At 39.4% G+C, this 12,716-nt stretch overlaps 1 protein-coding gene across 2 annotated transcripts; it reads right to left on the reverse strand.

Annotated features, from left to right (window-relative positions):
* Nucleotides 1-8,608: 8,608 nt before the first annotated feature.
* LOC121795633 (transcription factor bHLH140-like) lies at nucleotides 8,609-12,096 on the reverse strand. Of its 2 annotated transcripts, none has more exons than XM_042194179.1 (6): nucleotides 11,970-12,096; nucleotides 11,763-11,887; nucleotides 10,397-11,313; nucleotides 9,681-10,242; nucleotides 9,403-9,573; nucleotides 8,609-9,126 (listed from the first exon to the last, which is right to left on the reverse strand). In XM_042194179.1, exons 1-6 carry the CDS (start codon nucleotides 12,010-12,012, stop codon nucleotides 8,806-8,808), a joined length of 2,139 nt encoding a protein of 712 aa, XP_042050113.1. In that variant the 5' UTR covers nucleotides 12,013-12,096; the 3' UTR covers nucleotides 8,609-8,805. The 2 variants fall into 2 exon arrangements, with proteins under 2 accessions (XP_042050113.1, XP_042050112.1); XM_042194178.1 differs by having other exon boundaries at nucleotides 9,376-9,573.
* Between the last annotated feature and the right edge of the window lie 620 nt (nucleotides 12,097-12,716).

Genomic DNA, 12,716 nt, shown 5'->3' on the forward strand with positions numbered 1-12,716 from the left:
CCGTAGAAAAGCAGGTTTTAGGTTTCAATTATACTTAAATCATGCTTAATTCAAGTTATGCGCATGATACATGTGATAATTGCCCGAATAGATTTTGTCTAAATAATCTGCTAAATAGACTCTTTTATTATCTGATTTATTTGATGCACGCTTCCGCTACCAACCCCTTCAATTGGTATCAGAGTCAGTCTTTGGCTCTGATTATTTGGATTTAAATTTCGCAAAATTCATGTATGCATGTTTTATTTGTTTGCGAAGCATGTTCTTGTTTTTATCTGTTATTTTATATGCATGATGAACCCAAGAACTATCGAATCAAAGAACTTGAATTATTCGAACATACGAGATGTGCGATCTGTCGGCGCACGCACCGAGACGGATCACGCGATGTGTATTCGAAGCTAGGGTTGTCGAAGTAGTGGGAGCCGAGGGTTCACGATCACGGGGCGACGCACAGACGAGCGTGGGCTCGTGCGTGCGGCCGACGGAGACCGCAAACCCTAGCCGGAACCCGCACCAAGATCGACGGAAGGAGCGGTGAATGGTGCGGCGGGTTCGTCGAAGACACCGACACGCCAAGTCCGAACCCTAGGCGAAAGAAGGTCGGGTCGCTGCACCAAGCACAGGCCGAGAGCGACGCGCCTCGCTGCGCGACGCTAGCTGAGCCAGTGGGAGCTGTGGATGCGGGCCTGGCCGAGACGAGAGGTTGAAGCTGGCCGAGAACAGCAGCACCTCCGTGCATGCTGCTGGCCGAGAGCCAGCGACACCCGACGTGCCAGGGAGTCGAGCCACAAGCTGCGACGTATGGGCGAGAGCAGCGGTGCCTTGTGCACACGCCGCTGGCCGAGACATGCTAGCAGCTGAGCTCATCGATTTCCGGCGATGTGTTCGTCAGATGTTCATCGTTCGTTGATTCGTGCGAACCTCGATTGACAAGATAACGATGAAAATATTATTTTTATGATTTTTAATTCTTGAAATTAAATGAAATGATTAAAATATTATTATTTAATGGTAAAATATATTTTTGGGAAGATTTTGCTAGATTTTAGGAATATTTTAATTATTGACTATATCTATGGAAATAAATATATTCTATTTAATCCTAAATGATATGAACAAGAATAATTTAATAGTTTCCTAAATATTATATATATCTAGAATCCTAATAAGGATAGATTATAAGATTACATTAAATAATATAATTATTCTCTTTCTAATCTTGAACAAGGAATTAATTTAAATTTGATTTTTCATGTCCGTCCAAGATATAAATAATTCAATTTATTTTAGATACATCTTATAGAAGACATGAATGACAATTAAATTTTAGCATATTAATATACTTCCTTAAATAAGATACTATAGATTATAAAAGTTTTAATTATCCAGTGAATTAATTACCAACAGAATTTAATCAAGCCTTTAGTGCCTTAAGGCTTAGGATAATTAATGAAAAACCATAACCAAAATATCTAAGCTATAATTACAGACTTTTGTTTATATATGGTCTCCATCGATTGGTCTGTCAATTTATGAAGCTAATTTCTAATATTATCGACACCCATTATGTGGGGACAATAATCCTACGAAATGACGAGTTCATAATGGCGGATTTCTCTAATGTAAATAGTATGGACTAGAAAGTGGTTTCTAATAATATTGCCACCCATTATGTGGGGACAATAATCCTAAGAAACTGCAAGATTCAGATGTTCAAACCGAATTTACGAGATAGTTTGATTTTATTATTAGCACATGAGCATTGTTATGAGAGGGTGTTGTAGAAATAAAATTTTGTAATGCTAAATCTGGTGGTCTTGTTTAGGCAACATTAGGCGGCCATGCCATTATGTGGTCTCTGGACTATTCGTCGGTGTTGTGACCAGTAAAAAATGTTAAAATTTTAATGCGTATTGACCTCTTATGGAGGGTACAAAATTTTAATTTTACAGTTGTAAGATTTTGAAAAGTTTTATGGTTGATCTACTCAATTATCTTACATAAGTTTATGACAAATAGTTAAATCTTCTGTTTTGCAGTGCAAATTAATTCGTCAGAATGTCACTTAATCCTCTTTCAGCAATTCTCAAAGAAAACAAACTCGAGGGCCAAAATTACATAAAATGGAAACAAAATTTGGACATCGTTCTCACAGCAAAGGACTTTGATTGAGGTAAAAACTCAAAATTGGCTCCAAAAGGTAAAAGAGATTTTTGAAAAGGGTCAAAATTTTGAATATAAAAGTAGGTTATGAAAAGAATGCCTATCATCTTCCAATTTCAACTTAAATATTATGTAAACTTAGGTAGAAACATAGACATGCATGCAGTTAAATCACACAAGAAAGAATTTAATGCTTAAATGTCACAAGGTATAAGCATAATTTCAGGCGAACAAATAATTCACTAGTTATGCACATTTTCACCAAACCATCAAATCAAGGCATCAAGTCGTATTTAAATTAAAGATGAAAAGAGTTTTTTATCATTGGAAACTCGGTCTAATATGTCATTAAACATGCGTGTTTCTAAAATTCTCCATGTTAAGCTCATGACAAATTCACCTCGGGTTTTTTAAACAAAACAAAAATAAACGAAACTAAAATAACAAAAATAAGCAAAAACAACTAAACTCACGGTCCACCACTTCATCCCACAAACTTATTTAAAACTAGGTGAAGAATAAGTTTGAAAAGTCGGTAGGGACGTCTAGAAAGCAAATAAAACATACCTCGAAAAACAGTCAATCACTTAAGATGTGATGGATGAGGTAAGAACTACATTACTTGATAAATGACTAACTGAGAAGATATTACAAGTGATAAGTTTTAATGGTTAACTAAGGGTTGAATTTTTTTTATTTAGAGCAAAATTATGAGAATCTATTGAAGATTAAGGATTCCCAGATAGAGCTGCTATGATTTAATTAATATCAATTGTGAGTGTAAATAATTAATACCCTAAACATTAATCTCCATTATTTCACAAATTGTCATTAACGGATAACAAAATTTAAAATTAGGGCACATAGAAGCTTAAAATGGATTTAGGCAAACTCTGTCGATTAAATCACATCTACAAAGTAACAATGTTGAGCATTTCACATTTTTCATTTTCAATTATGTTGTATTATTTTTTAGCAGTACAACTACTTGTAAGTATATAAGGCAAAAATTGTATAACTAAAGGTCAGTACCGGGATATCGAACAGAGGAAATATAATTACAACTGACCATCATGTACTAAGTGTCGTATACTATCTAGCGAAACAAGAGTTTTGGTTGAATAATTAACTAGAAAGAAAATAAATAAACAAAGCATGTAAATAAAGAAATAATCAGACAAATAGTGGAATTCAAATGATAGAGTTTTCACAATTCTAGTTTATATAAAACACAGTTGTGACTTGTGATACCCTAGCATAGTTCATGTCTTACTTGAACGAGTCACATAAATATTGCTCATGTGGCACAAAGTAGATCACACACTAGGGTCGTCAATCTGAGATTAGCAACTCCCAAAAGCACATAAGACTCAAACTGTTCTCAATCTCAATTCAAAGTACTGTTTTAAGTGTAATTAATTGTAGTGTTAATTAAGCTCTTCTAACATGCAAATCCTCTTTCGGTTACTTTGCAAGTCAATAAATCATCACAATAATGTGACACGCAAACATGAAGCATTATCTAACACTTAGAATAAAGTAAGCACTGAACAAAATGGATACCAAAAACTGAAATTATATACACCAATAAAAGTTACTAACACATCCCAAGAATTCTTATAATTTAGCTACTCATAGGCAAATAGCAAAAATTACAAATTAAAGTACAGAACATAAAGAAAAAGCAAACAAAACCAAGAATGAATTGTTGTGCAATCTTTAGTCATCTCTTGTCTTGCTTCAATCTCCAAGAATGGTAGATGGAATGATGGATGGAGGAATTAGGGTTGGAGAGTGGATGAGTCTTAGGCCATCTGCAACGCTGTCTCTAATCCGTCCCTTAACCGTCTCTTAAATTACTATTCATGGGCCCCACTGTACTTTTTTACTCCGTCTCTTAACTAAGGGACGGAACCTGCAACCCTCCATCTCTTATCCGTTCCTTAACCGTCTCTTAAATTACTATTAATTCAATTTCATTTTTTATTTTTATTTCTAACAAATTCAATTAATAAAAAACACACTTCATTAAATAAAATAAAAATACAACTTAAAATCCTAAAAAAATACATAATTAAATTCGTGGAAAAATAAATAAAAAAAGACATAATTTAAAATATTAGAAATTAAAATGCAAATTATTGACCATAAAAATTCCACGGACGGAAGAAAATCTTAGTCAAACCAAATTTATAATAGATGCGTATGAGAAAAAGCAAACGTCATCGATCGTTGTTTGATCAAGTCCTCGTCAGGTCATTCAACTATGTATATTTTGATGCTCTAAATTCATTTTCATTTTTTATTTTTATTTCCAACAAATTCAATTAATAAAAACACATTTCGTTAAATAAAATAAAATTACAACATTACATTCTTAAAACAATAAAACAAAACATAATTAAAAAGCCTAAAAAATGAAAAATACATAATTTAATTTCTACCGGCGATGATGTGCGTCTACCGGTTGCCAAAGTTTGCCCAAATGTGCTCAATTAGATCATCATGGAGTTGGGCGTGGGCGGTAGAGTCACGTGTCTTTGCCCGAATAGACAACCGTTCTTGTATAGACAGATGCACTCCACTTCGAGGCGGACTACTTGCGGTTGAGTTTCCGGGGGCTTCAGGGTCGAACCAATTTCCCGCCTCGGGTCCTTCGTCTTGGACAATCATGTTGTGCAAGATTATGCACGTATACATGATGTCGACCATGCTCTCCATGAACCACGTACGAGTCGGAGCTTTGATAATGTTGAAGCGCGCTTGGAGAACCTCGAACGCCCGCTCCACATCCTTCCGAGCAGCCTCCTGCTTCTGCGCAAAAAGAGCTTGCTTTGCGTTCACAGGCCTGGTGCACGTCTTCACGAAGGTTGGCCACTTCGGGTAGATGCCGTCGGCAAGATATTACCCCATTTTATAGCGCCGGTTGTTAGTGGTGAAATTGGTGGCCGGCGTTTTACCATCCAAAACTTCAGCGAAGAGGTCGGATTGGTGGAGCACGTTTATGTCGTTGTTCGAGCTGGGGACCCCGAAGTACGCATGCCAGATCCATAGCCAGTAGTCGGCAACGGCCTCGAGAATAACGGTGGGGTGGGTGCCTTTGTGGCCGCTCGTGTACGACCCCCTCCACGCCACCGGGCAATTCTTCCATTGCTAGTGCATGCAATCGACGCTGCCAAGCATCCCAGGGAATCCGCGCACTTCTTCGTGAAGGCGGAGCAGAAACTGGCAATCTGTCGTGCTTGGCTTCCGGAGAAATTCGTCGGTGAAGGCTGCTCGGACGCCTTTACATAATTGGATCAAGCACATTCTCCTAGTGCTTTCTCCAATGTGGAGGTATTCGTCGAACACATCAACCGTTTGTCCAGTCGCAAGCTGACAGATTACTGCAGTACATTTCTGCAGCATCGTGTGGCTGGGACGGCCGACGGCGTCAAACCTTTCGTGGAAGAACTCTTCCCGGGCCGCCAATGTATTTGCGATGTGGAGAAATAGCGGTCGCCGCATGCGGAAACGGCGACGGAAGTAGGTATCTCCCCATACCGGGTTATCGCAGAAGTAGTCGCGTACTAACCTTGCTGCGGCTTCCTCCTGGTTACGATGGATGTAAGTCCGGGAGCTTCTTTGGGGCGGCGCGGCTTCCTCCGCCTCCCGGCGTCGATCTTCTTCAAGTGATTCTTCCATTATTCGACGCATTTGCTCAAATGGATCCATTAGATCGATTAACTTTGAGAGAAGAATAAAAGAGATGATTTGAGATGAAAATTGGAGTGGAAAGAGAGATGATTTGAGGGGATTAGATGTGTGTTTGTGTGTGAAATGAAGATGAAATATGAGTATTTATAGAGTAAAAAAATAAAAATAAAAAAAGGAAAAATGGTCGAAAACGGTAATATTACCGTTTTCGAATTTTAATTTTTTTATTTATTAAATTTGATTTTTTTTAAAAAAAATGTTTTATTGCGTCAGCGTACCAAAACCCACTCGCGGGCCGGCGAGTGGGCGTCACGCATCGCCCCAGAGCGCGCCACGTCGTGCAAGCGCGTGGCGAGACAGCTCGCGCGCTGTCTCGGCGTCACAGGGGTCTCGGCGGGATGGTGACGGGACGGGAAGCTGCAACGCGTCCCGCGCCCGTCTCGCCACGGAGGGACGAGACTCGAGCCACCCGCGTAACGCGTTGCGGGTGGCCTTAGGGGCTCCCCAATTTTGGAGGCTATGAATAATGATATTATGAGTTAGGTTATGGGATATTTATAGGCTTGAAAAAGGTTTGGAGAGGGTAATTTTGGTGCTCCATAATTTAAGGAAAAAATTTGGCTTCACAAGGTAATATTTTCTTTCATTCCTTGAATTTCCGCTTAAATTCAGCATTTGACAGCACTGCGCGATGTTCGTAGAATGACTATAACTTTCTCCACATAACTCCAATTGAGATGATCAAGGTACCAACGTGAAGCTCTTTCGAATTCGAAGAGAATGCTATGTGGAATGCCCTGATTGGACTTCAGAATCGCTGGATAATTAGGATTGAACTGAGGCTGCTGTGCGCGGCCGGCCACATCGGGCCGCTGAAAATTTTCCGAGCTCTCTGTGCAGCTTTCAGTGACCGCTGGCTTGGGTCCAGCGGGCCACTGGGTTGCATTTTTTCTCCAACTTTCAGATTTTGACATTTTATGGCTTTTTTCAGCTTTATTTTGCACATTTCTAACAAAACTCATCAAAATATCAAAATGTATAAAATATGCAAATAATTGACGTGTAATGCAACTTTAATACTCAGAACGGACCACATAATGGAGTTAAAACAATACAAAATTCGACGTAAGATCCAAGAGAACATTTGAAAGAGAAATGAGCATAATGCAAAGGTGCCTAAGAAAGGGTGCAAAGAAAGGATTATCATCTAGGTGATTGGGTTTCCTGACAAAGTGAAGTCTAAACTCGCAGCCCGAGGCGATAGGTAGTTCCAAGTCAAGAGGTGAATCAACGTCAATGCCTACGTCATCGACCAACCGGGTGAATACAATGTTAGCTCCACATTCAATGTTTCTGACTTGAGTCCTTTTGACATTTCAAAAGACAAGCCAGATTTGAGGTCAAATCCTTCTCAAGAAGGGGGGGGTGATGCGAAACCAACCAACACACATCATGTGGCAAACCCGATGAAGGACCTACATAGACCGAGGACTAGGTTTATGGCTCGACGGATGCAAGACACCATAAGCACACCTATACGGAGTCTAGCCATAGAGAAGGAATTGGGAGCCGAACAGACCGCGGGAGAAGAGCCGCACATTCCCAGCGAGTCGCACTCTTGGAGAACCCAGCGACTCGCTGGGAAGTCATAAAATTCAGGAAAACCAGTGAGTAGCCGGATTCGTACACATCGCGAACCTAGTAACTCGCCAGCTCTATTCAGGTAATCTAGGAGCAATCCCTGCGACTTGCCGACTTCGGCCTTATCGAGCCCAACAACTTGCTTCGGCAATCCCAAGCGCATTTTGGGCGACCCACCGGATTCGTTCCATTACAAACCCGGTGGCACACCGGTTTTGTACGACCTTTCTAATTTTCAGCTTGTTTTTTGAACTCTTTCCTCCCAAGTATAAATACTAGTTTAGGGTTTGTACTTGACAACTTTTAAACAATTTGTAAAAACTTCAATGACTCTATTGTGAGCACCTTCTTCATCTTTGAAGATTTATCAAAATCCTTTTGTGGTTGCATTCAATATTTTGCTAGGGTAAGATTAAATATTAAGGTACGCTTTACTAGTTCTTATTTTTGCTAGTTTTATGGAGTCATTAGAATTCCTGCTTTGGTGAAAGTAGCCTTTTAGGTTCCAAACATTAACCTAACTCATAACACCTTCCTCTTCTATCTTCATCTTCATCTTCATCTTCATCTTCATCTTCATCTTCTTTACCTCTTGTCACCATATTTATTACTTCATTTCTTAGCTGATTATTATTGAATTTATTTGAATATTTGCAAGAACAAATCTTGGACATATTTATGTTTCTTGAATCCCCAAGAATTTTCCATGCATCAACCATTCTACCACTAATTCAACACATGCACACAAACGTAGCTTCTAATTTTTTTTGATATAGATAAATGAATATAAATTTAAATACCGTGCCACAATTGACTCAAATTCAAGACATTTGTCCTCATGCATTACCACTCTACCGCTTAACAAACTCTCACGCACATAAAGTAGCTTCTATTGATACCCGTGGGGATGTCAACATGATAATAGAATACTGTACAGTATTGTTATGGAAGAATACTAGAATATTGTACAGTATTGTTATGGAAGATTTGTCCGACCTTCAGTATTAATTTATTATGAAAAGATTTGTCTGGCCTTAAGAATATCCACATAGTACATACTACAATAATTATGCGACATTGGATTATAATTACATTCACCCAGCAATAGTACCCAAAAAATATTCCTTATTTTGGCAGTGCAAGCCTCCAAAGCATCAGCTAACCTAACATGCCTTATCTCACAAAAATCGACATGATTTTGATCCAAAAAAAGGGACCTCAAAATACATCATGTACCATACAATTTGTCCAGAACAAAGCTGAAAAGTACTAAAGGGCGAGTTGTACACTGCTGGAATCAAGTTACCTATACTTACCTTCTGAGGAAATAAGATAGCCACTTTGGATTAGAACTGCGAGGGGGTATTTACAAGACCGAAGATGGTTCTTGAGTTTAGGCATGTTCGGGTTCACACTTAGACAACGATGGCAGCGCAATACCCCATCAAAGAAGCTTTCATTTCCCAATCTGAGCTCTCCATCTTCTTCGAGTTGCTTAATCACATTCACTGAATCTAGGAAGAATGGAGTATTGAATGAAAGCCAATGTTTCTTGTTCTTCAGGTGAGTCGAGTCGAAGTCCTGGCTTATCACGTGTAGGTGCAGTTGCCGCATTGAGGGGATCTAGAATGAGGTTAAAATTTCCATCTCATATCACAATACTGAATGACATGCAACTTCTAGTTTTCAAACTATGATATTAAATGATACATCTTCTAAAGGCAGACTTCAAGTAGAGAGAAATTCTGAGGTAAGGTAAGATATTGTTGAACTGAAAATTAGATCTAAATGCAGTATAAAACACGTTAGATATTCCAAATTATTCTTTACGACTTTTCAAAACGCAGACCATGTTAAATCATCAATACTAACCAAGATGGAGTTTAGAACATGGCTTACTGAATGGTATCCGAGACGGAATTCCAGCGACTTATTTTTGAGAATGAGCTTTTCAGCCCATTTCAAGCCAACATCATGCATCTCTTTCAATAAGGGAATATCTTCACCACTGACATCAGCAAGGCTGTCAAGCCCATGGCATCGTGCAATGACTAAGAGGTGTTGTTGTGCCTGCAGATAATAAGAGGGAATTTTAGAAATATTATTATCATTTCTTTCACCCTTTTTCTTCTTTTCATGTACACATGTATAAAGACAGATAAGTGGGTATTGAGGACCTTTGGATAAGAATCCTTTATCACTACTACGTGATCTGAAACCTCAAGAACAACGTCCTTATGATTGCCAGGACTCATAGCAATCTTGTGAAGAGCTTGGGCCCATGGGTTCCAAGTCTTAGTAGTGCTGCCTTGCTCAACCTGATTTTGATTATTCACACCAGATTTTGAAAGTGGAGAGCTTGAACCCTTACTCTTCTTGTTTTTCTCAGGGACAAAAGGTGCTGTTCTTTTGCCATTTTGATCTTCGTTACCGTAGGACTTCACTATAGAAACAAAGCCTTCAAACAGTGATGAGTAAGCTTCGCGAAGAATCTTGCATCCTTTAGTATAATCGTCTTTGAGACAGTCGGGTCGCTTGGGGTTCATATTTGGTCCAAGAACATGGATAACATGGGTCACACCTTCTGCACCAAACCACGGAGAAGATGAAGGAAGTGGCACGATCACACACTCCCCTGCCGCAAGTTTTTCAGCTCTTTCCTTGGTTGCAACTTCTAGCTCGAAGCCTGCGGCTTTAAAAACAGCAGCATTTACTCCTCCACCCCCTGGTTTTATTTCCCTGCACAAAATAAGATTTCAGTTGATCTACCCAACACACAATGATACAAAAATGGATAAAACAGTCTGCAATACTAAAACCGTCCCGAATATTTTTATACTAATGTATTTGTAAGTTCTCTTCTCTATCAATAATAACGATGTAGCAGACTCACCGGTTTGTAGGGTTAGCAATTACGTTGCAGCTTAAACCTCCACCAGATCGGAGTTGAGTTATATCTCCAACAAATGTAGAAAACTTGTTAGAGTCAATATTCTTCTTCGCAGCCTTGGTCTTAACCAGGGACAATATTTTCGATCCATGAGATAAATCTACCATAACTAGTTTAGCCTCTCCAATCCTACTAATATATTCCTCAACTTGCTCTACAATAATATCAGATGCTTTTTCAAGGTCAAATTGAAAGTCTGCAGTAGAAATGGATGGAAACGCCAAAGTTGGAATGCAGCAAGAAGCAGTAGAACCTGAAGTAGAGGTAGTAACAACAACTTTATCAAACTTCCCCTTCTTCTCAAGAGCATCACCTGCTGTATGAGAACCCGCTTCCGCTCCCTGATTGCCAGAATCTTCAGGCACAGACTTAGCATTTCCGGAGGTATCTTGTTTCTTGAAAAAGCTCCTGATTCCAACTTGAACCATGGAATCCAAACTCTTCTGACCAAAACAACCAGAAGGGAGAGAATCACACAGTCTGAGAGAACCATACAATTTGATAGCTTCTTTCACATCTTTCTCATTGTAGCAAAACATTATTCTGTTAAACCCTTCACTCAGTTTAGGGAGCTCTTTCTTTGGCGCCATGTGATTCACTACTTGAGCTGCTCGACCGCCTTGTAACTTGCCCTCGTGCCCACTACGCTTCACAGAACGAGAGATACAAAGTGAGTTTGGAAGATCAAGCACCACGGCATGTTTCTCTGTTTCTGAACTGCCGAGTTTGAGAAAGTCTGCCCTCTGCTCCTTGTCAATGTTACACCTGTCTATCAATACACTCTTACCATCTTCCAAAGCAGCAGCTGCAACAGATAAACACATGATTTTTGTCCCACTCTTGCCATTCTTGATTGCATCCTATATCAAAACGAAACAGCAATAAAGGTTCACATAAAAATCAACACACAGCACATGTCACAAATAATCCATCCTTCCCAATCCCATTATAAGTCATTCGTTTCTTTTAGAAACATAGATTAAGAAAATTGTGTGTGCTTAAAATAGTATGATCCCACTACCTTGTAGTAATAAAGATTCATTTTTTGTAATTAGGTACTAACATTGTTTCTGTGTACACACACTACATTTATATACTCATGAAATCACTTGGGATAAAAGACAAGATGACTAACATATATCCCTGCCTCCTAACTACCTAGCTTACTTAGCTCAAGCTCTATTTAATAATCGACATCTACAGCGCTGGATTTTAACAATTCATTGAGGCAATTCATCAAACATTCAGAGTGCGCCTACTTTAACTGTAACAGCAGAGTACAAGGGTGTAATGCGTAATGTAGGTCTACCTGGCAAACGCGGGTCCAGGGGCGGGAAGAAACTTTCGCCACTTCCTCGCAAAAGGTGGATTTTCCACTTCCCGGTAGACCAATTAATACTAGTATGATTTGCTTCAGTTCTTCCCCCTTTTCTCCTTCAAGCAACCAAAATAATAAAATAAAATTAGCCAGCAGTCGCTATGTTTTGATTCATCGAAGAATTCAACACATATATACCTCCAGGCGGTGTATTTCCTCGATCAATTTCCATTGATTCCATTCTATATCTGTGTCTAGAGAAGCCAAACTATGTAAGTAGTGGGATTGAAGTTGAACAGAGCGCTACACGCTTTTTGAAAGACAGCAGCGATTTTCTAAATTTAAAAGCCCACTTCACAGTTGTTTTGGGCTTTAACTCATAAATACACGATACCTACTTACCATTCATTAAATGGTAAAAATAAAGTGTGAAAATTATTATGGATCGGACCGAAACGATAAAGAGGGACAATTATTATGGGACGGAGCGAGTAAATAAGAGGTTATATTTTTGTCGTGTTTCATTTCGTTTCTACTCTTTTGTTTTCCTTGGACATTAGAAAGGCGGCGGCGAGAGATTTCTTCTTCACCATGAGAGCCAAGGTATTCCTCCTGTATTTGCCTGATGATTCATTGTCAAATTTTGTTTAGAGCATCTCTAATAGAGGTGAGCGCACCGACTAGCCGATTCTTGGCACTCGCCTGTCCGCTCGCCGAACCATTGCTGCCGGCGAGCGCACGCCGATTCCCGAGCGCTCGGCGATGTGCTCGCCAATCTCCTGGCCGCAATTGCAGGCTCCAGATCGGCGAGCGGGATTTATTTATTTATTTTTTGAAACACTAAATATACGCGATTTGGACTTCATTTTCATTTGCACCACTTGTTTTAACGAGCACTCTCTCTATCTTAATTTCTGTACAAGAGCAACAACGCGAAATGGAGCA

Source organism: Salvia splendens, chromosome 3, assembly GCF_004379255.2.
Source record: "Salvia splendens isolate huo1 chromosome 3, SspV2, whole genome shotgun sequence".
Lineage (NCBI taxonomy): Eukaryota > Viridiplantae > Streptophyta > Magnoliopsida > Lamiales > Lamiaceae > Salvia > Salvia splendens.